The sequence below is a fragment of the Lynx canadensis genome, chromosome E2 (genome assembly GCF_007474595.2).
Source record: "Lynx canadensis isolate LIC74 chromosome E2, mLynCan4.pri.v2, whole genome shotgun sequence".
NCBI lineage: Eukaryota > Metazoa > Chordata > Mammalia > Carnivora > Felidae > Lynx > Lynx canadensis.
The window spans coordinates 13,135,084-13,156,140 of NC_044317.1; the positions used below are offsets into that span (position 1 = coordinate 13,135,084).

The 21,057-nt window shown below is 39.3% G+C and overlaps 1 protein-coding gene and 2 non-coding genes across 5 annotated transcripts in view; all 3 read left to right on the forward strand.

The window, feature by feature from the left end:
- The first annotated feature begins 253 nt into the window (after positions 1-253).
- SF3B3 (splicing factor 3b subunit 3) overlaps positions 254-21,057 on the forward strand; it is a 47,490-nt gene continuing 26,686 nt past the window's right edge. Inside the window, exons 1-9 of one of the 3 annotated variants that reach the window (XM_030297741.2) lie at positions 254-364; positions 4,111-4,244; positions 5,658-5,984; positions 6,751-6,923; positions 7,444-7,585; positions 10,065-10,177; positions 12,963-13,100; positions 14,554-14,657; positions 19,312-19,477. In XM_030297741.2, coding sequence (XP_030153601.1) covers positions 4,175-4,244; positions 5,658-5,984; positions 6,751-6,923; positions 7,444-7,585; positions 10,065-10,177; positions 12,963-13,100; positions 14,554-14,657; positions 19,312-19,477 — 1,233 coding nt within the window. In that variant the 5' untranslated portion in view covers positions 254-364; positions 4,111-4,174. The remainder of the gene's footprint in view (positions 365-4,110; positions 4,245-5,657; positions 5,985-6,750; positions 6,924-7,443; positions 7,586-10,064; positions 10,178-12,962; positions 13,101-14,553; positions 14,658-19,311; positions 19,478-21,057) is intronic. The other 2 variants (XM_030297742.1, XM_030297743.1) reach the window with 2 other exon arrangements.
- LOC115503590 lies at positions 6,292-6,371 on the forward strand. The gene has a single exon (XR_003965429.1). It is a non-coding gene; the product is annotated as a small nucleolar RNA SNORD111 (small nucleolar RNA).
- On the forward strand, positions 12,634-12,725 carry LOC115503591. The gene has a single exon (XR_003965430.1). It is a non-coding gene; the product is annotated as a small nucleolar RNA SNORD111 (small nucleolar RNA).

Consider the following 21,057-nt stretch of genomic DNA (forward strand, 5'->3'; position numbering starts at 1 on the left):
TCCTCGTTTGCGCGCCAGGTCTTTTGGGCTGCCCACGAAATGCCCGATAGATTTATGGTTTGTTTTGTTTTTTAAGTCCACCTTAAAAGGTCTATTTTTTATAGTCTCCTGGGAAAAGCAACGGCCATAAGGTATGTTTAACTAATTTTTAATGCGGAGTCAAAGAAAGACAGAAACATCAAAAAAAAAATTACTTATACATTCTTCAGGCGCCTGTTGGGGACTGTTTTACGTCGCGGGCCCGCTTTAAGGCCCCTGCTTTAAGAGCTAATGGCGGAGCCTGGCGGGTTGAAGTTGGCGGTGGCCTAGGCCTTGAAGGAATTCAGCATCTGTCGGATATCCACGCCATCCTTCCTGAGGCAGGGTAAAGAAGCAGCCTTCCGACTTCCCCGGGCTTGGGGAGGCAGAGAATGGCTATGTAGGAGGGTTAGCTGAACGTTTGGCAGAGGTTTTTAAAGCAGCCTAGGCCCGTAAGGTCCCGGCAAAGGACGAGGAGGAGGTGGAGGGGAACGCTTGCGTACGAAAATGGCTTTCAGGAGTCGTTTCCCACTTCCTTCTACAAGGGGGGAACGAAGCCTGGGTCAAAATAAGATTTCTAGAATTCGCCCAGCTTTTTGCCCCTGGAGGAGGTGTGAGCTGGGGCAAGACGGACGTAAAGGACACACTAACTGTAAGGTGGGACGACCCAGCGTGTTAAAAGCGTAAATAACGGAAACAGTTTTTGGAGCCAAGACCCTATTTTGAATTGTGTTTTGGTAATGGGGTAACTTTTCTCCACATGATTTTCAGTTTTATCATGTATAAAGTGGGGGACAATAATACTTATTTTGAAGACATTGCGAGTTTCAATGCGGTGATGTACCTTTGGCGCAAGAAGAAATGGGGGCAGCAATCACAGGCTCAGCTTTTAGTAGTCACAGACAGGAGATAGAAGTGGGGAAAATCACAAAATTTACCATATTTTGGCTGTTAGTGGTTCCTGGTGTATAGTTCTTGTAGTTTTAGAATGAACTTCCTTCAAAATGCAACTTCTGCTACTGATGAAAGAATAATTGGGGAACCTGAATCCAACCAGGTTTGGGGGAAATGAACTTCACAGACTGTAACGGATGTCATCAGTTATAAAGGAACTGGAAACTAAATTGAGTTCTTAAGGAGTTAGAATGTAGAGTTGGCTGGGGAACTTTTCAGGGCTTTTGGAAGGGGCCTGTACTCCCCCCACCCCCTTTTTTTAATAGCATTTCTTTACATTTAGTATAGTCAATCCTGCAACATGGATCTTGTTGACAACATGATAGGGTTTCATTATAAATTTTGTTGATAACTGCAGTTTATGCAGAAATGATGATTGAAATTTTATAACCACAGAGGATGCAAGAGAATAAATTTACTTTTGTTTGAGAATCACATTCACTTTTTCTTTTTTTTAAATATGAAATTGACCACATTACTACTTTTCGATTGAGAACAATTATAATCTATTCTTTGCTTCTTTTCCCTCAGACTTTAAGCTGAGAACAACTTTCCCTGGAACTTTTACAGTGTATACGCCCTTCTGGGGATGTGGGTGTATGTCTGTGTCTGTTCGTTTTCGCTATTTTGCTTCTTGTAGGTCATTTCCCCACTCTCTTATTCCACTTTCCTTCTTCACTACCATCCTAGAAGAACATTAAAAATGTTCCTTAGTTTCAAGAAGGAAAATTTACATCTCTCAGGACCCATGTCCAGAGTGGAGGATTTGATCCTTTCCTCTCAACCATTTCTGGGTTGGGCAAAAACCGTTTCTGTGACTATTATTTATGAGGACGCTTAGTCATAATTTTCTTTTCTCATTTAACAAAATCAAATTTTTATGTTAATTACATAGTGATTACATTGGATTTTTCAAGATCTCTTGCTTTTTGTCTGTAAATAATCGAAAAACTTTTCTAGCAATAACTGCATAGCTGTAGTTTTAGGTAATTTTATGGTAAAGAAAGGTACATCAGTTTGCTTTTGCACTCTTTAGTCCTGTTGAATGAAAAGAATCCTTTTTTGTGACTGTACACTCTTTTAGAGAGGTCTGAAGTAACAGGAATTGAGTGTTGTTTTAGTTTTTGATGGTGAATAGATTTAAATTTTAAATTCTAATCATCAAATATTGAGCTAGATAACAGATGCAAATGGAGACTACACTTAAGTTACCATTTTTATCTAGCCAAGGTCTGGTTATGGGGAAATAGGGACTCAGATTTCTGGGGCTGTAGATCGGTAGAGTTTCTTTGAAAGGTAATTTGGCAATATCTATCCACATTTCAAATGTATGAATCTCTCAGTACTGCAGTTTCACTTACAGGGATTAATCTTAATTAAAAATTAAGATAGATTAAAGATTAAACATGTATGCATACACGTATAAATGACCTATAGAGGAGGGATTTTCTTGGCAGCAACGTTCATAATAGCAAGAGATTGGGAACCTGAATGTTTATCAGTAGGGTATTGTCTAAATGATCCTTATATACCCATTCAGTGGAATACTCCACAGCTGGAAAATAAAAATGAGAAAGCCTTTTGTTTATTGCTATCTCCAAGGTAAAGTAATAAAAAGTAAGTTGCAGGATAATGTGAGTGTACAATGTATAGTGCCCAACCATTAGAAAGAAGAGAAAATAATAGTATTATATTCTCACTTACAAATGCAGAAAATGTCTGGAAGGACATGATAACATAAGTTAGTAAAACTGATTTTCCCAGGGAGGAGTACCGAACGGAGCTTTTTGCTGTGCTTTTTAAGAATTTTGAACCAAGTGCTTGTATAGCCTATGCAAAATAAATAAATGTAGAGGTGCTTAGTTTCTGTGACTGTAAAGGCAAATAGTGTTGTATTAATGGTACCGATTCCAGCGTTTTGTTAGTGGCTTGTTAGTCCCACTTGTTAGTGACCTCAGGCAGGTGATTTAATTTCTTAACCTCAATTTCCTCAGCTATATAATTAGTGTAACAATGAGTTATTTATAGATTTCTTGTGAGATTACAGACAAAAGTTTATAGCATAGTGCCTGGAATGTAGAGTGCACTCCAGTTATAAATATGTTTGTCACTAGGCCTTCCTCTTTGGGTTCTACCTTCATCCATAAGTTCTTATATAGAAATTTTTTTTTATTTAGCGTTTTATTATTACTATTTTTTTTATTTTTTTAATTAAAAAAATTTTTTTTAACATTTATTTTTGAGAGAGAGACACAGAGTGTGAACGGGAGAGGGTCAGAGAGAGGAGGAGACACAGAATCCAAAGCAGGCTCCAGGCTCTGAGCTATCAGCACAGTGCCCAGTGTGGGGCTCGAACTCATGAACTGTGAGATCAGACCTGAGCTGGTCGGACGCTTAACCGACTGAGTCACCTAGGCTCCCCTATCATTTTTATTTTTGTTTTTATTTTATTTTTTAAATTTACATCCAAGTTACTTAGCATATAGCGCAACAATGATTTCAGGAGAAGATTCCTTAATGTCCCTTACCATTTAGCCCATCTCACCTCCCACAACTCCTCCAGCAACCCTCAGTTTGTTCTCCATATTTAAGAGTCTCTTAGGTTTTGTCCCCCTCCTTGTTTTTATATTATTTTTGTTGCCCTTCCCTTATGTTCATCTGTTTTGTCTCTTAAAGTCCTCATATGAGTGAAGTCATGGGATATTTGACTTCTCTGAGTGACTAATTTCACTTAGCATAGTACCCTCCAGTTCCACCCATGTAGTTGCAAATGGCAAGATCTCATTCTTTTTGATTGCCAAGTAATACTCCATTGTATGTATGTATGTATATATATATATGCCAGATCTTTATCCATTCATCGATCGGTGGACATTTGGGCTCTTTCCATACTTTGGCTATTGTTGATAGTGCGGCTATAAACATTGGGGTGCGTGTGCCCCTTAGAAACAGCTTACCTGTATCCCTTGGGTAAATGCCTAGTAGTGCAATTGCTGGGTCGTAGGGTAGTTCTATTTTTAGTTTTTTGGGGAACCTCCATACTGTTTGCCAGAGTGGCTGCACCAGTTTGCATTCTGCAGAAATGTTTGTTAAAACAAGTTTTCAAGCTGATATTTTTCTACTTTTATGTTCTCTTAGCTTGTTTTACTTGGTATAACAGGCCTGATTGTGGAGTTGTGACTGTCTCAGTGTTGTTGCCACCATGTTTCTATACAACTTGACCTTGCAGCGAGCCACTGGCATCAGCTTTGCCATTCATGGCAACTTCTCTGGTAAGATTTCCAGTTATTATCTTTATGAATTTAACATTTTCAATATTAACTGGTTTCGTGTTTTAAATTCCTTATTTATTTATTTTTCCAATGTTTATTTTTGATGGGGGGGGAGTTTTGGGGGAGGGGCAGAGAGAGTGGGAGACAGAGGATCCAAAGTAGGCTCTGCACTGAGAGTGGAGAGCCTGACACGGGGCTTGAACTCAGAAAACATGAGCTCATGACCTGAGCCGAAGTTGGACGCTTAACTGACTGAGCCATCCAGGTACCCCTCAAATTCCTTTTTTAAATTCAAAATTTTTCCTGAAATATATTATAGAAAAAAATTTTCTTAAATCCTTAGACAACATCATTTATATAATGTTGATAGTCTCTAAAACAGTTTGAAGTACTTGATCTTATCCTATCCCCAAGGGACCTTTCGAAAGTAAGGTGGCCTGATAAGTGGTGTCCTTGAGCAAATGAGAAGGGAGCAAACGGGATGGAAAGGAAGGCATTTAGGCATTAGATAGTGAAGACCTGTACGAGGGCAGCAGGGACAGATATAAAGAGAAGGATATGAGTTTCTAGCCTGGGTGGCAGAGAAAATTACAGTAATGTTGATAACAGGTTAGTTGGGACCAGAGAGGAGGTTTGGGAAGAAGGAATTTATTTATTTTATATTTTGTTTATTTATTTATTTTGAGAGAGTGTGCTTGAGTTGCAGGGTGAGGACGGGCAGAGAGAGGGAGAGAGAAAATCCCAAGCAGCCTCTGTGCTATCAGAACCTGACACAAGGACACAAGGACAGTGAGAGAACGACCTGAGCTGAAATCAAGAGTCGGATGCTTAACCCGCTAAGCTATCCAGACGCCTCAGGAATTTAGTTATTTTAAACGTTCAGTTAAAAGTTGATGACAGTATATCCCAATAGAATTATGTAGTAGGCAGGGAGAGATGGGTGCAAATTGGTGTTTGGAGATGTTGATTATGGTTATGAAAGCAAGGGAGCTTTCTAGGGGTGAGTTTAGAAATAAATGGTATATATTAGATAGCAGTTTTAAAAGTTCTTTGAGGTCTGGATGGACCAGTTGGTTGAGTGTCTGACTCTTGATTTTGGCTTGGGTCATGACCCCAGGGTCGTGTGATTGAGGCCCGCATTGGGCTATGTGACAAGCATGGAGCCTGCTCAGGATTCTCCCTCTGCCCCTGTCCTCAACTTGTATGAGCTCTCTTTGGAAAAAAAAAATTTTTTTTCTTTGAAACTGCTTTTGTTAAATCATACCAATTCTAGAAATGAAATTGAATAAGAAAACTTAAAATACCAAGCCCCCAACTTACTCAATTTTTTATTTGTCTTGAGTGGCATTTTGATCCATCCAGGTACTTTTTGGACTAGTTCTGATTGTGATCTTTATTGTTTTGGTGATCTAGGAACCAAACAACAGGAAATTGTTGTTTCCCGTGGGAAGATATTGGAGCTGCTTCGTCCCGACCCCAACACTGGCAAAGTACACACTCTACTAACTGTGGAAGTATTTGGTGTTATCCGGTCACTCATGGCCTTTAGGCTGACGGGTGGCACCAAGGACTACATTGTGGTTGGCAGTGACTCAGGTCGGATTGTTATCCTGGAATACCAGCCATCTAAGAATATGTTTGAGAAAATTCACCAAGAAACCTTTGGCAAGAGTGGATGCCGCCGCATTGTTCCTGGCCAGTTCTTAGCTGTGGATCCCAAGGGGCGAGCTGTTATGATTAGTGAGTGACTTGCTCTTTTGAGTGCATCTCTGATTCTTACAGATGCTCAGTTTAGGATAACAATGCTGTGCTCTTGGCAGTATGCCAATAAATTCCTTACCTGGGTAAAGTTTGGATCGTATTTCACTTAATACCATGGTTTAAAGTTGCTTTTCCTTTTAAAAGAATGGGAAAAGTCTTAACATACCTTTTCTATTTCCTGTCTGGCTGGATTAGGTGTTTTTTCCATTTCTTTGTGTGTAGCCAAAAACCTATGATGAAACTAAATGATTTTACATTATTAGGCAGTGAATATGGTTGCTTTCATCAGCCTGAAGTGATGATTCACATTCATGTCTCTTCTCTGATAAATATCTTGAAGAAAATTATGTGTATCTGATCAGGCCTCCAGAGGGCAACCCCCCCTGACAAGTTACAGTACTTTAGATCTAACTCAGAGAATAAAGCCAGCAATTTTTATGAACTTTTAGTTTCCCAGTATCATTAAATCTCGGGCATGCTAAAAAGTTTTGAAGAGTTAGTGGATATTAAGGTCTGTATTAGTAAGGAGGGGGTATAAAATGCTGTTATTTATTTTACTGTGGTAGCAAAATCTTATGCTAAATATACTTATGTTAGAGTTATGTTATATAACTTATATAGTTATGTTAGAGTTAGTGCTGGCTACTAATGATTTTAAAGGAATAATTGTGATGTGAGTCTGGCTGTTGTGTAAGACCTCTTCATTTTCTGGAAATTTTATTTGTTTTGTCTTCTTTATCTACAGGTGCCATTGAAAAACAGAAATTGGTATATATCTTGAACAGAGATGCTGCAGCCCGGCTTACCATTTCATCTCCCTTGGAAGCCCACAAAGCGAACACTTTAGTGTATCATGTGGTTGGAGTAGATGTAGGATTTGAGAATCCAATGTTTGCTTGTCTGGAAATGGATTATGAGGTAATGGGGACTTTGAATCCTTCCTCTCCTTCTCTCCCTCCTTTCCTCCCTCCTACCACCCTGCTTTGGGTTTCTTCACTCACCTCAGTGCTTTCCTGATTGGTTTCTTCATTGTGCATGTTTTATAATTCTGCTAACAGATATTTTCTGTTTTCCAAATGTCTTACTAAGATTCTTTGAAATGTTTCATAGCTCACCTAACTATATAATAATACCTTACTCTGATTTGAACAGTATCCCTATAAAAATGGTATTTATTGGAAAGAGTTGTCTAAAAAAGGAAGTGAAACTGTATGTGGGATATTTTTTGCAGGGAGGTAGTGAAAGGTGGGGCGTACCATTCTTTGCCTTGAATGGAAGGCAGTAGGGAGAACCCTTACACAGGAGACCCAGGTTCCTGTGTAAGCTCTGCCATTAACCTAGTAGTGTGAACGTTGGTAAACTGTTGTGGACCTCTGCTTCCCCATTTGTAGATGGAGGAATCCTGATGCCATGTTTGTGCTCATGTACTTCTCTATAGGAAGCAGACAATGATCCCACAGGGGAAGCAGCAGCTAATACCCAGCAGACGCTTACTTTCTATGAGTTAGACCTTGGTTTAAATCATGTGGTCCGAAAATACAGTGAACCTTTGGAGGAACATGGCAACTTTCTTATTACAGGTATTTTTGTCTCCGAGCTTCTCTGTGCCTTTTTGCTTAGCACATTTTATGTACAAACTTAGGGGAATTTACTTAATGTAAGGGTTTGGAAACTGTAATTCATTTGTAGTAAGTCTAAGTGCCTTGTCTCTGTTTTGGCGAGGTTAAAAGTTCAGAGTGGTTGACTCTTCTAATGGGGGTAAGGAAGAAAGGGTGAGACAGCCCTCAGCCTGGAATATCGACTACTGTTAGGTGTGCTGATATTTTTGCTGTAGGTAGTCTTTTGCTCATTAAGAAAATTAAAACTAATTCTTTTGAAAAGACAATGGATGAATCCAACAAGTTAAAATTGTATGTATGTCCATGAATTTGAAAACTTAGGTGAAACAGGAATATTTTTGAAAACAGTTACCAAATTGACCCAAGAAGAAATTAAGACACTTGAATAATAGACCATCCATTAAAGAAATTGGAGCAGTTGTCAGAGATCTTCCCGAAAAGATTTAAGGTCCAGAATTTTCAGGGACCTTAAATTTCTCCAGAGATTAGGAAAAAAAGAAACATTTGTATCACTCTATGAGCCTAAATATAACAAATACCAAAACTTGGGAAGGACAATAACAAAAAAAACTATATGCTAGTTATAAATGCCAAAACCAAAGATTGTAGTAAATTGAAGTATGTGTTTTAAATGCATCATAGCTAAGTAAGATTTTTGTAGGAGTTCAGAGATACTCTGTTAGAAAATCAGTATCAGGGGTGCCTGGCTGGCTCTGTTAGTGGAACTCTTGATCTCGAGAGTTGTAAGTTCCAGTCCCATGTTGGGTGTAGACATTACTTAAAAAAAAAAAAAAAAAATAAATAAATAAATAAAAAAAAAAAGAAAACATCAGTGTACCTTTAATTCATTATATTAAAAGACTAAAGGAAACGACTGTTTTTGTGGTCAGCTAAGTTTCAGTAGGCTTGGGAAAGATCGTCATCCCACTCCTTTATGTTTTGAGTCATTTGCCTTGAATTGATGTCTAATGTGATATATGGTCTGTTGTTGGGGGAGGATTTTGGAGAAGAATACAAACATAGCACTTGTCTTTGAGCATTAAATCTTAGAGACTATAGTTAACAAAAGAACCTTGGAAATATGATATAGCATCTCATTACGTGCTGTAACATTACCATGTTTTTTTTGACAAGGGTTGATTTGTTCACAATGTTTTATTGAGTCTCTACAGTCAATATGTGCGTAGTCTGTCTACTGGGACCTGGGACTGCAGTGGTGAAAAATTAGATGCGTTGTCTCCTTTATGCAAAATCGAGTTTAGTGAATATGTGTAACTAACAAAAAAATTGCCCGAGTATTTGCCAAATGCCAAGACAGGGTTGAGGAGAGAGAGGTCTCTAAACCAAGGAAAGAAAAGGAGTGTGTTAGAGAAATCTTCCTAGAGAAGTGCCCTCTGTGCTGAGACCTGAGGATTAGTTAGGAGTTAGCTAGGTATGAGGAAGGAGTTTCTGATGTGGACAAGATGCACAAAGGCCTACTTGCAACAAAGAACATGGTTCATTCAAAAAACTGGAAGCTCATTGTGATTAGAGGTAGAGGTAGTTAGTGGTGGGGAGGTACCTACTAAGGATTTTATTTTATTTTTGTTTATTTGTTTATTTTTTAATGTTTTATTTTTTTAAGAAAGAGAGTGAGTGGGGGGAGGGACAGGATCCAAAGCAGGCTCTGTGCTGACAGGCTGACAGCAGCAAGCTCGATGGCTCAAACTCACGAACTGTGAGATCATGACCTGAGCCAAAGTTGGACGCTCAACTGACTGAGCCAATCAGGTGCCCCTTATTTTATTTATTTTTGTGCTACTGAAGGATTTAAAGCCGGGGAATAATAACCTGTTAAAGGTGAGCATTTTGGAAAGATAACTTGCTGATGTTTTGGCTAATCAAATGGTGGATAAGACTGTAAGCTACATTAGGAAGCTGTTTCACTAACCTGAGAGATCGACAGCATGAGCAGCATGAACACTGCTAAGGAGGTAGAATCAATAGAGCTGTGGTTGGGAGAAAATGGAAGGGTGATGCCCAGGTTTCTGGTTCTATTGGTCAATAGTGGTATTCTCTTGAGATGGAGAACCCAGGAGGTGGAACAGATTTGGAAAGGAATGCGAGTTTGTTTATGAATACGATGCATTTTTAAGCTGTTGTGGAATATCCATGTAAGAGTATACAGTTGGATTATAGGTCTGAAGATGAGAACTGAGTTTTGGGCTCCAAGCAAAAAATTTTAGATGCATTATCTGATACCTGGACAGGCTGGGATTGTTGAAACTGTGCTCCATCCTTGTCTTAGGCTAGTATCAGGGAAAACAAACCATTGAATGTTTCTCAGTCTCAGCTACTTGTACCTTCATCCGAGATGTGCTGAAGGAGAGAAGGAATTGAAAACGAAATTATAATTTGTGGTTATGTTAAATCATTCCTAAATTCTGTTTTCTTCTGATAGTTCCCGGAGGGTCAGATGGTCCAAGTGGAGTGCTGATATGCTCTGAAAACTATATCACCTATAAGAACTTTGGTGACCAACCAGATATCCGCTGTCCAATTCCCAGGAGACGGGTAAAAATTTTTGCCATAGGATAAGATATTTGTGTTTGTGAAATGAATTTATTTTTTATAATTATAGTATAATCTTTTAGTTTATGTGTTAATCAAGTTTTAGTTTCTCTGTAAATCCTTTTTTTTTCCCCCCAGTGTCTGTTTTTGAGAGAGACAGAGAGGGACAGCGCTAGCAGGGTAGGGCAGAGAGGGAGGGAGACCCAGAATCTGAAGCAGACTCCAGGCTCTGAGCTGTCAGCACAGGGCCCGATACGGGGCTGGAATCCACAAACTGTGAAATCATAACTTGAGCCGAAGTTGGACGCTCAACTGACTGAGGCACCCAGGTGCCCCTGTAAATCTTATTTTTAATAAAGCTGGTAAAGTATTTTAGTAAAAGCAAAACAAATTCTTTGAGAAAAGGAATTAAAAACACAGTTTCTAGGGGCGCCTGGGTGGGTCAGTTGGTTGAGCATCTGCCTTTGGCTCAGGTCATGATTTCACAGTTCGTGAATTCAGGCCCCACATCGGGCTCTATGCTGTCAGTGCAGAGCCTGCTTTGGATCCTCTGTCCCCTTCTCTCTCTCCCCATCTCTTCCTCTCTGTCTCTCTTAAAAAATAAATAAACATTAAAAAAAATTAAAAACATAAAAAACACAGTTTCTATTTCAGAACAATCTGGATGTTATCAGTTTGAAATTCTTGCAAATTTCTGGTTTGAAGACACCAGACATATTTATCGGAGATAGATTGTTTTCCATTGCTTGTCTTTTTTCCTTGCGTTCCAACAGAGGAAATTTCAAAGAATAGAACAGTGAATCTCTGCTTTTTATGTAGAGGAAAAAGATTCCCCAACTTAAAATTATACTATATTTAGCTTTTCTTTCGTATGATACAGCTATTACATACTTCTTAAAACTAACAATTTAATAAGTTGCAGTCGTCGTGACACTTTAAGAATCTCCTAAGATGTAGTTCCTAAAAACAAATTTTCCCACATAACCACACTACCAAGGTCATGCTCAGGAATTACTGTTTTGTGTAATACAGTTATCTTATGTAGAGTTCATATGCCTATTTCTCTCATTGTCCACAAAAGTTCCCTTATATCTACCTTTACTGTCTTTTAGGTTATTTTGCCTCACCTTTGTTTGCTTTTAATCTTTTATTATACTGACAGTTTTTTAAGAGTCTAGGCTAATTTTCTTGAAGTTTGTCTCATCTTTTTCTGTATGGTTAGATCCTTGTTAATATTTTTGATAGAATTATTACATAAGCAGTGACACATTTCCCACTATATCACATTAGGGGCACATAATGTTAGTTTGACTCCTTGGTGATGTTAAATTGATCACTTTAAGGTAGTGTCCATCTGGGCTTCTTAATTGTGAAGGTACCTTTTCCTTTTTGTAGTTGGTGTGGAATCTGCTGGTGAATTTTGAGACTGTAAATATTCTTTTCCCCAGAATCTTTTTACACATTGCTTTTCCTCTCAGGTCAGTTACTACATTGGTGGTTGAAAATGGTGTTTTATTAATTTTATTTATTTATTAAAATGTTTATTTTGAGAGAGAGAGTGAGCAGGGGAGGGGCAGAGAGAGAGAATCCCAAGCAGGCTTCATGCTCAGCACGGAGCCTGATGCAGGGCTCCCAAGACCTTGGGATCATGACCTGACTTGAAATCAGGAGTCTGATGCTCAACTGACTGAGCCACCCAGGCACCCCAAGCGGAGTGGATTGTGGAGCCTGCTTGGGATTCTCTCTTTTCTCTCATTCACTCTCTCCCTCGTGACCTCTCCCCTGCTCGCTCTTTTGCTTTCTCTAAAAAAAGAAAAAGGAGTTGGACACTTAACCAACCGGGCCACCCAGGCATCCTGAAAATGGTGTTTTACTGATTTTAATCTCAGTAGTTTACTGTGGAAATTATTAATTACTAAGTATATGCACAAGTAAAGTGTAATGAACTTCTGTGTATCCAGCTTCAGCTAATTTTGTTTGATCTCTGCTTTCTCAAGCTCTTCTTTCACCCCTGGTTTTATATCTTTTTGATATATTTTTAAAATTAACATTTTTTAAATTTATATCCAAATTAGCATATAACTTTTTGACATTAATTTATAGGACCTGGGATTAAGCCTTTTAGGTCTTAGTTGATCTGATATATGATACCTGAGTAGGAGTCCATAAATCTTAGAAAATCTGAGAAGAAATCTATCAAGATAAATTATTGGTAAGGGGTGGTGAGTAATTTGATTTGGTTGATCAGACATTTGTTGAGCACTTAACTGCTAGACACTGTACTTGGCTTTGGGACTGCAAAGAAGTATAAAACATGTTTTGCCCTTGAACAGCTGACTCAGTGAGGGAAATAGAAAATGTTGGAAACATGAAAAAAAAAATCTAAAATCATAGTCAAGGAGCTGCCTTAGGAAGTTGGTATAGAATAGTGCTGAGTGGACATGTAGGAGATTTCTTCATAGCCTAAAATGATGACTCTTTAAATTTCATGTCTTTTTTCTGACATTTTTCTCTGGAGAAAGTTCTTGATGTTGCTCATTTATTCAGGATGTAGAGTGAAATTGTGGCTGCTTTTTTGTACAGAGGCTTTATCATATATTTATAGTCGATAAGAATTTTTAGCTATTGTGTTCACTTTTTGGCTGGCAGGCTCTTCTGGGTCAAGCTTGTGTAGAGAGGCTCCAGGTGCCTGTAGACGTTGAGTGGCCTGTATTATGGTAAGGTGCTAAATTCCCTATATAAGAAGTACTCATTTCTAAGTTGTTGGTTCTGTGTTTGACTTTGCTAGAATGACCTGGATGACCCTGAAAGAGGAATGATTTTTGTCTGCTCTGCCACCCATAAGACCAAATCGATGTTCTTCTTTTTGGCCCAAACTGAGCAGGGAGATATCTTCAAGATCACTTTGGAGACAGATGAAGATATGGTAAGCAGATCATGGAGGGAGAAGGAAAAAATGAAAAAATCCTTTTGCTAGGTTTAGTTTATTTAAAAAAATTTTTTTTAATGTTTATTTTTTATTTTTATTTTTTTAACATTTATTTTTGAGAGGCAGAGCACACAAGTGGGGGGGAGGGGTAGAGAGACAAATAGACATGGAATCTGAAGCAGGCTCCAGGCTCTGAGCTGTTAGCACAGAGCCCAGTGTGGGGCTGGAACCCACAAACCGCGAGATCATGACCTGAGCTGAAGTCGGAGGCTTAACAGACTGAGCCACCACCCAAGCACCCCTTTTAATGTTTAATTTTTGAGACCGCGTGAGAGCATGTGTGCGACAGTGTGAGTGGGGGAGGGCAGAGAGAGAGAGAGGGAGAGGGAGGGAGACACAGAATCTCAAACAGGCTCCAGGCTCTGAGCTGTCAGCACAGAGCCCAGCACAGGACTCGAACCCCTGAACCGTGAGATCATGACCTGAGCCGAAGTTGGACGCTTAACCAATTGAACCATCTAGGTGCCCCTTGCTACACTAATTTTAATATATTTAAATAACCTTATTTCAAAAAGTGATATTTAAAGAAAATTTTTTTTAGGTTTATTTATTTTTATAGAGGGGAAGGGGTAGAGAGGGAGAGAGAGAATCCTAAGCAGCCTCTGCCAGCGCAGAGCCTGATGCAGGGCTTGAACGCACAAACTGACATTACCACCTGAGTCAAAATGAAGAGTCAGATACTTAACTGACTGAGCCAGGCAGGTGCCCCTGAAAAATTGATATTTCTGTGTACATTTAAGGTTTACACAGTGTTTTTATGAACCATTTGTTCTTTAATACTACTTTGAGATAGGACAAATAATACTTTACACGTTAATAAAATGGAAACAGAATGACTTAAAAAGTGGTTGTGTAAGGTATCAAAGCTTTTTAAATTTGGATTGGGTATATGAATGTAGGTTTTCTCTCTAGTTAACAGATACCTGGTCTCGTAATCTCATAGAAATAATATGAGATCAAGTAATGCCACTTCTAGTGAGTAATGAGAAAGCTCTCCCTGTCTCCTGAAAATTGGTAATACACATGAACTGTTACTGTTTTTATCTTATGGCAGAGTTCTGTGAACAGCTGTGCAGTTTTTTATATATGTTTAGCTCAGGAATTGGCATATTTTGTTGTGGAGGCCCAATAGTAAACATCATCAGCTTATATGGGCCACGTAGTCTCTGTCTCAACAACTCAACCCTGCCATTGTGGCACAGAAGCATTCATAGGAAGTGTGTAAATAGGCATGGCTGGTCCTGGGCCTTAGTTTGCTAACCCCTGGTTTAGATACTAAGTATGATATTTTACTTGCTACTCTGCTTATGCTATCTTACAATACTGGGCTACCTTCTGTGGCCTAGCTTCACTTGCCTACACAGTAGAATCTCTTTTTTTTCCATTCCAGGTTACTGAGATTCGGCTCAAGTATTTTGATACTGTGCCTGTTGCTGCTGCCATGTGTGTGCTTAAAACAGGCTTCCTTTTTGTAGCATCAGAATTTGGAAATCAGTGAGTAATCTTTTTATTACCCTAGTTTATCCTGGTTACTATAAAAGTTGGGAGGAGGGAGATGTGGCTTCAAGGGCACAGAGCTTTCTACAAAACTTTCTTCAAAAGTTTTGCCTTCCTCTTCCCCCTTTATGTTCTTTTTTAATTTTTATTTATTATTATTTTTTTGGTTATTTTCCCCACTTCAGTTGCTTCCTTTAAGCAGTATCTGTTGGTAGCTGCAAAAATAGCTTCAGAAGTGATCTTTTCTGAGCTTTTTGCTGGACATTTCACTGAATATTTATGGAACTAACTTAACATGTCCCACCAGTACTTCACTTGTACAAATCTAAAGTTGAAGCTCATCATTACCCACAGCTGCTCAGCCACATCAGTGACCTTCCCAGCCTCGGTTTTCTGTTAATGACTAATGGACCAGTTGTAGCCATTTGAGTGTAAAATCTCAATTTTTGTGGTTTATAGTCTAAACTAGTTCACTAGTTTACTTACTACATTTTATTGTCTTTCCTGTAAAACTTAAGCCTTTACAGTCATCTTATTAAGCAGCTAAGACATAACCCTGATGAAATCCTTTCCCTTACTCCTGTGTTATAATGTTTGATGACTTTTTATTGCCAAGTGGATAAAGTCTGAGCTCTAGCCTTGAATTTAAAGCCAGTCAGTATCTAAGTCTCCAAATTACTTACGCAAGATAAGATACCATGGTTTTGCCAGTATCTGCTCACAGCATCAGTGCAAACCACTTACCTGATGCTATTTGCTTGTAATTAAAATGAAGGTGTATCTAGGATTCTAGGATTCTGTGCCATTTCAGCCTTGTCTCTGACTGTTCTTCATTCCTTAGACATGCTTCTTATACTCATGGACTTTATTCCAGCTGTTGATTAACTCACTTTCCTTGTTTATACCTCTTGTCTCACTTTTCATATTTAGCCTGTTTGGTGTATTTTCATCCACTTAAATCCCACTTTTCCAGAATAATAGTAATTCCTTGATATAATCAAATAGCTAGCCAGTATTTAAATTTCTCCATTGTCTCAATATTTTTTAGTATTTTTTTAATGTTTATTTATTTTGAGAGAGAAGGAGCATGAGTGCGGGGGCGGGGCGAGAGAGAGAGAGAGAGAGAGAGAGAGAGAGAGAGAGAGAGAGAATCCCAAGCTGGCTCAGCACTGTTAGCACAGAGTCCGAAGCAGGGCTTGAAATCACGAGCTGTGAGATTATGACCTGAGCCTGAATCAAGAGTCAGACACTTAACCAAGTGAGCCACCCCAGGTGCCCCCCCATGCCTCAATATTTTAAAAGTTGAATCGTATACACTAGGATTGAGCAAGGCCCATACATTGCAATTGGCACATGGAAAACATTTTTAGTGGCTGCATATTTTAAGGCCATGCCCTGTATTGGTATTTAGGTTTGTACTTTTGCTATCATAAATAGTGCTGTAGTGAACATTGTAGTTGTATCTTTGTGTGTTAGCTGAATGCAACCATAGTTTAAATTCATAAGTGTGGGATGAAATTTTGATAATGCTAAATTGTCCTCACAAAGGTGACATCAGTTTACATTCCCACCAACAGTGTATATGACAGACCTTTTTATTTATTTATTTTTTCTTACTGCATGACAGTTCATAAGCTCTTGAAAATCCCTGAGAAGAAGACTAGTAGTTCGATCAGTAGAAAATGGGCACAGGATTTGAACATGCCTTTACAGTAAAAAAAAAATACGCGTGGTCTAGAAGTATAATATGTAGGAAGATTTCAAACTCATTTGTAATTGAAGGAACGCCAATCATATTTGAAGTCTTTTTCTCACCTAGCAGATTGGCAAACATTAAAAACTTAGATAGTAATTTGTCTTGATAAGATTGTGGATGGAAAGAATAGTTGGATGCAGAAGGTATTATTTTCTTGCCCCATTACCTTATGCAGGTAGTGTGTTTGCTAAGGTTATATATCCTGATTGTCTATTAATTGGATTTAGGGAGGCTCCTGGATGGCTCAGTTGGTTGAGCCCAACTTTTGCTCAGGTCACGATCTCATGGCTCATGAGTTTGCCCCCCCTGCCCCCCATGTCTGCCTCTGTGCCAAAAGCTCAGAGCCTGGATCCTGCTTTGGATTCTGTGTATCCCTCTCTGTTCCTCCCCCGCTTGCTCTCTATCTCTCTCAAAAATAAACATTAAAAAAAAAAAAAGATTTAGGAATAATACAGTGATTCCTTTTATTCTGAAGAATGGTAGTTAAAATTTATCCAGCACTTCTCTGTATATATCAGGCACTGTTCTAAATTGTTTTTCTTAATGTCTTGGTTTGAATTCTGCAAGCAGAGCCTTAGACAAAGACATGGGTGCAGGTAGATTATTGGGGAGCAATTGCAGGAAACAGGAGTTAAGGGATCAGTGGAGAGAGAGAGAGGGAAAGAGGAAAAGCCTACATAAGAGTGTGTTATTGAGATTCCTGTTGTGGGCAGTAGGAACTTGCTCCCATCAAGACCTGCTCCCATCAGACCAGCAGAATGCATCTGAGAATTGCTCACCTGAAGGTTAACAGCAATATCATTTTTCTCTTCGGGTCTGAAATTCAGTCACCCCTTGGGGCAGAGAGTGGAAAGATGGCAGTGTACAAGTAGATGCTTGTTAGAGTGAGATGCATTTGAGCTTGTGAGAAATTAACCATTGCTGCTGGAGCTGAAGTCTGCAACACTCAAAAAATGCTGATTTGGGGTATCAGAAACATGTGCTATGGGTATTAATCATAAAGCAACCTATTTATCAAACAGTATTTACTGTGTTCTAAATAAGCACTTTGTTAATGTTAATACAGTACATAACTTTTCCAGTGAGACCATGCCATTATCCCATTTATACTTTGGGGAACTGGGTCACAGAATTTGTCAAATTTGTGAATTTGTGAAAGAAATTGATCACATACCTAAGGCCCAGATGATCTGATTCCAGAGTTCCTGCTCTAAAGCACAACACCATAGTTACAGAAGCTGCTTTGCCAGGATTTGGCCAAAGCAGCCTTTTCCTGTGATGGAGGTAGTGAGCCCATCCTTCTGGTTACCTGGTAATTACTAGGCACTGAAGGTATCTTTGACAAGTGGCTTTCATTATCTGTGTGTACACATCTTGCTTGAGGAAGGAATTTATATTAACTTTTATATGTTTATCTTATATTCTCAGTGCTTTTGTAGATTGTTCAAGGATAATAACCCTGTTTGGTTTTTTTTAAATTTAGTGTAGAATCTGATGTGTTTACCAAAAGTGTTTTAAATGCTGAGGTTTATTTGAACGTTTCTTGAGTACCTTATATATTTCAGATGCTGATTTAGTCATTTTATCTTCTAAAAAGCTACACTTGATACTGTTTTTTTTTTTTTTTAACATTTGTTTATTTTTGAGAGAGAGACAGCATGAGCAGGGGAGGGGCAGATAGAGAGAGGGTGACACAGAATTCAAAGCGGGCTCCAGGCTCTTGAGCTGTCAGCACAGATCCCGACGTGGGGCTCGAACTCACAAACCGCGAGGTCCTGAGCCGAAGTCGGACGCTTAATCGACTGAGCCACCCAGGCGCCCCTCCCTTGATATTGTTTAAAGTGCTCTTGGGGCGCCTGGGTGGCGCAGTCGGTTAAGCGTCCGACTTCAGCCAGGTCACGATCTCGCGGTCCGTGAGTTCGAGCCCCGCGTCAGGCTCTGGGCTGATGGCTCAGAGCCTGGAACCTGTTTCCGATTCTGTGTCTCCCTCTCTCTCTGCCCCTCGCCCGTACATGCTCTGTCTCTCTCTGTCCCAAAAATAAATAAATGTTGCAAAAAAAAAAAATTTAAAGTGCTCTGTATTGAAGGTCCTGGTATATTAAACATGACCAATAATTTGGTTTCTTTTTTAAATTGAGTTTCTTCCCAAAAGCTAAGTGCACACTCAGCATATGATGGTATGTTTTTTTTTTAAGTAAGTTTTACACCCAACATGGGGCTTGAACTCACAGCTTTAAGATTAAGAGTTGCATGCTCTACCATCTGAGCCAACCAGGCACTTCTTGAATTCAGCAGTCTTTATTTTCTTTATACCGTTCTAGTCTTTTTAGTTTTAGTTTTAAAAATTTTTTTTTATTTATTTATTTTGAGAAAGAGCGAAAGAGTGAGCAGGGGAAGGGCAGAGAGAAAGAGAGAGAGAATCCCAAGCAGGTTCCATGCTGTCAGCACGAGCCTAATACGGGGCTTGGACTTATGAACTGTGAAATCATGACCTGAGATGAAACCAAGAGTCAGATGCTTAACTGACTGAGCCACCCAGACACCCTTTAATTTTTTTTTTTTAATGATTATTTTCTAGAGAGAGATGGAACGTGAGCTGGGGAGGGGCAGAGACAGAGGGAGACAGAGTCTCTGAAGCAGGCTCGGGCTCTGAGCTGTCAGCATAGAGTCTGACGTGGGGCTTAGACTCAAGAACAGCGAGATCACAACCTGAGTCACCTAGGTGCCCCTATCCCATTCTCTTCTAAGAAAGAAGACCCCACTCAAACAGATGCTGACTCGATATGCATGTTAGAATTTTGATAGGTAATTGTAAAGTGCTTTGTGAGGATTATATTTATGGCAAACACTATCTTTAGAAAGTGTTTAACTAAAGTCTTCTTTTCTTCTCCCTAGTTACTTATATCAAATTGCACATCTTGGAGATGATGATGAAGAGCCTGAGTTTTCATCTGCCATGCCTCTGGAAGAAGGAGACACGTTCTTCTTCCAGCCAAGACCACTTAAAAACCTTGTGCTGGTCGATGAGTTGGACAGCCTCTCTCCCATTTTGTTTTGCCAGGTGTGGATCTTTCCAGTCTCTTCTACAATGAGCAGTGCCAGCCAGATGTTTCTGAATATGAATGAGTTTAAGGTTTTGTTTTTTTTTTTTAATTTTATTTTTAAGATTTATTTATTTTTGAAAGAGAGAGACAGAGCATGAATGGGGAGGGTCAGAGAAAGAGAGGGAGACACAGAATCTGAAATAGGCTCCAGGCTCTGTGCTGTCAGCACAGAACCTGGCGTGGGGCTCGAACTCATGGACCGTGAGATCATGACCTGAGCCGAAGTCAGACGCTTAACCAACTTAGCCACCCAGGCGCCCCAAGGTTTTTTTTTTTTTAATTAAGTTTTTTATTTATTTTGAGAGAGAGCACAAGTAGGGCAGGGGCAGAGAGGGAGACAATCCTAAGTAAGCTCTGCACCATCAGTGTGGAGCTTGACGCATGGCTGGAACTCAGAACTTTGAACCAGAATCATGACCTGAACAGAAACCAAGAGTTAGATGCTTAACCGACTGAGCCACCGCAGGCACCCCTAAATGAGTTTAAAGTTTTAACTCCAGTTAAATTAATCCCTGGTCTAAGAGTGAGGCACGGCAGCATGTCTGAGAAATCACAAGAGTGTAAGGTTGAAGCATTTAAAGGTGGATATTGGGGAACTAAAATCCATTACATAAATCCTTAGGCTTTTAATTTTAAATATATAACTCATGTTCAGTCTAAAAATTCAAGCTATACAAAAGGTGAATGGTAAAATTCCTACCCCTAATCTTATTTTCAACTTTCTATCCACTGAGGATGCTGCTGGTAACAACTTCTTAGGATTGCTTCCAGGCATTTTCCCCGTATCAGTGCATGTGCATGTATTTGTTTGGGTTATGTTTTTTTAATCCTAATAGGCTTATATACTTCAGTGTTCTGAAATTGACTTTTTGCCACTTAATAGTCTATGAATAACTCTTATCTTATTTTTTTTTTTGTAAGTTTATTTATTTATTTTGAGAGAGAGAGCCTGAGCAGGGGAGGGGCAGAGAGAGAGAGGGAAAGAGAGAATCGTAAGCAGGCTCTACACTGCCAGTGCAGAGCCTGATGGCGGGGCTCAATCCCACGAACCACAAGATCATGACCTGAGCCGGAACCAAGAGTTGGACACTTAACTGACTGAGCTACCCAGGCACCCCTGTCTCTTATTTTAACACTCAATTTCTTCTTAAAAATCTCTAGAGACATTAGGATCAGTCAGTAACAGAACTTCTTAAAATACATCCTCAAAGGAGGAACCCAAGGTGGCCTAGGATGGGGACTCTGTCCCCTGCTGATGGTGCACTGTTGTAGCAGGAATTTTGTTATGCATTTATGTCCTGGATTGCTGGGGTTTGAGTGAACATTAGGCGCCACCCTACCTTGTCAGGTTGATCACACTTCTAATAGAGGTTTGCTCGTTGTATGCTGGAGAAACAAGTCTGTTCAGTCACTATTCCTGGTAAAATTAACTATTCTGAAATTAACTGCTTTTGTTCTTTCTTTTTGAGAAAGGATTAGCCCTGAGGCAATAGATAATAAATGAAATCCTAATTAAATTATGAGTGATTTTTTCCCC